Source organism: Condylura cristata, unplaced genomic scaffold, assembly GCF_000260355.1.
Source record: "Condylura cristata isolate star-nosed mole 26May11 unplaced genomic scaffold, ConCri1.0 scaffold00042, whole genome shotgun sequence".
NCBI classification, from domain to species: Eukaryota; Metazoa; Chordata; class Mammalia; order Eulipotyphla; family Talpidae; genus Condylura; species Condylura cristata.
The window spans coordinates 5462124-5462625 of NW_004567143.1; the positions used below are offsets into that span (position 1 = coordinate 5462124).

Here is a 502-nt window from a genome sequence, read left to right on the forward strand (position 1 = left end):
GCCGGGCAGTGTTTTGCCTTGAAATTGCTCAGCACGTGCCCGCGCCTGACGCCGCTCATACAGACGGTGCAAGCAGGGAATAAGTTTCACTCGCTTCTAAGGCAAAGTTCCAAAGGCCATTTATTTAAAATGTGGGCAAGTTATCAATAAAAAAGAAAAGAGTATAAGAAATAAAAATAATCAAAGTACAAAACGTTTCAAGTTTTAACATCCATAATTTAGACAGCAAGATCTTTATTTACAGCATTTCATCTGCAGCGTAAGTTTATTCAACAGCGTCGTGAAAACATTTCAAAACCTGCCAAACGTGTGCTCGGCCCTATAATACAAACATAATTTATGTTTCCTCTGGATAAAATCACACACCCTAATCAGATGCAGCATAGTCATTACATCTGTTTTCCCGCTTTCGAACGCCCGTGGCCGAGGGAGCTGGAAAACAAGGCCGACACGGCCGCCTCAGTGGAACTTATATGTAGCCTCGTTGAGGAAAAGCCGCGAG

At 43.0% G+C, this 502-nt stretch overlaps 1 protein-coding gene across 1 annotated transcript in view; it reads right to left on the bottom strand.

The window, feature by feature from the left end:
- Positions 1-367: 367 nt before the first annotated feature.
- Positions 368-502, bottom strand: part of PAXIP1 (PAX interacting (with transcription-activation domain) protein 1) — an 11683-nt gene continuing 11548 nt past the window's right edge. The window contains exon 13 of the mRNA XM_012733871.1: positions 368-432. Within this exon, the coding sequence (XP_012589325.1) occupies positions 368-432 (65 nt within the window). The remainder of the gene's footprint in view (positions 433-502) is intronic.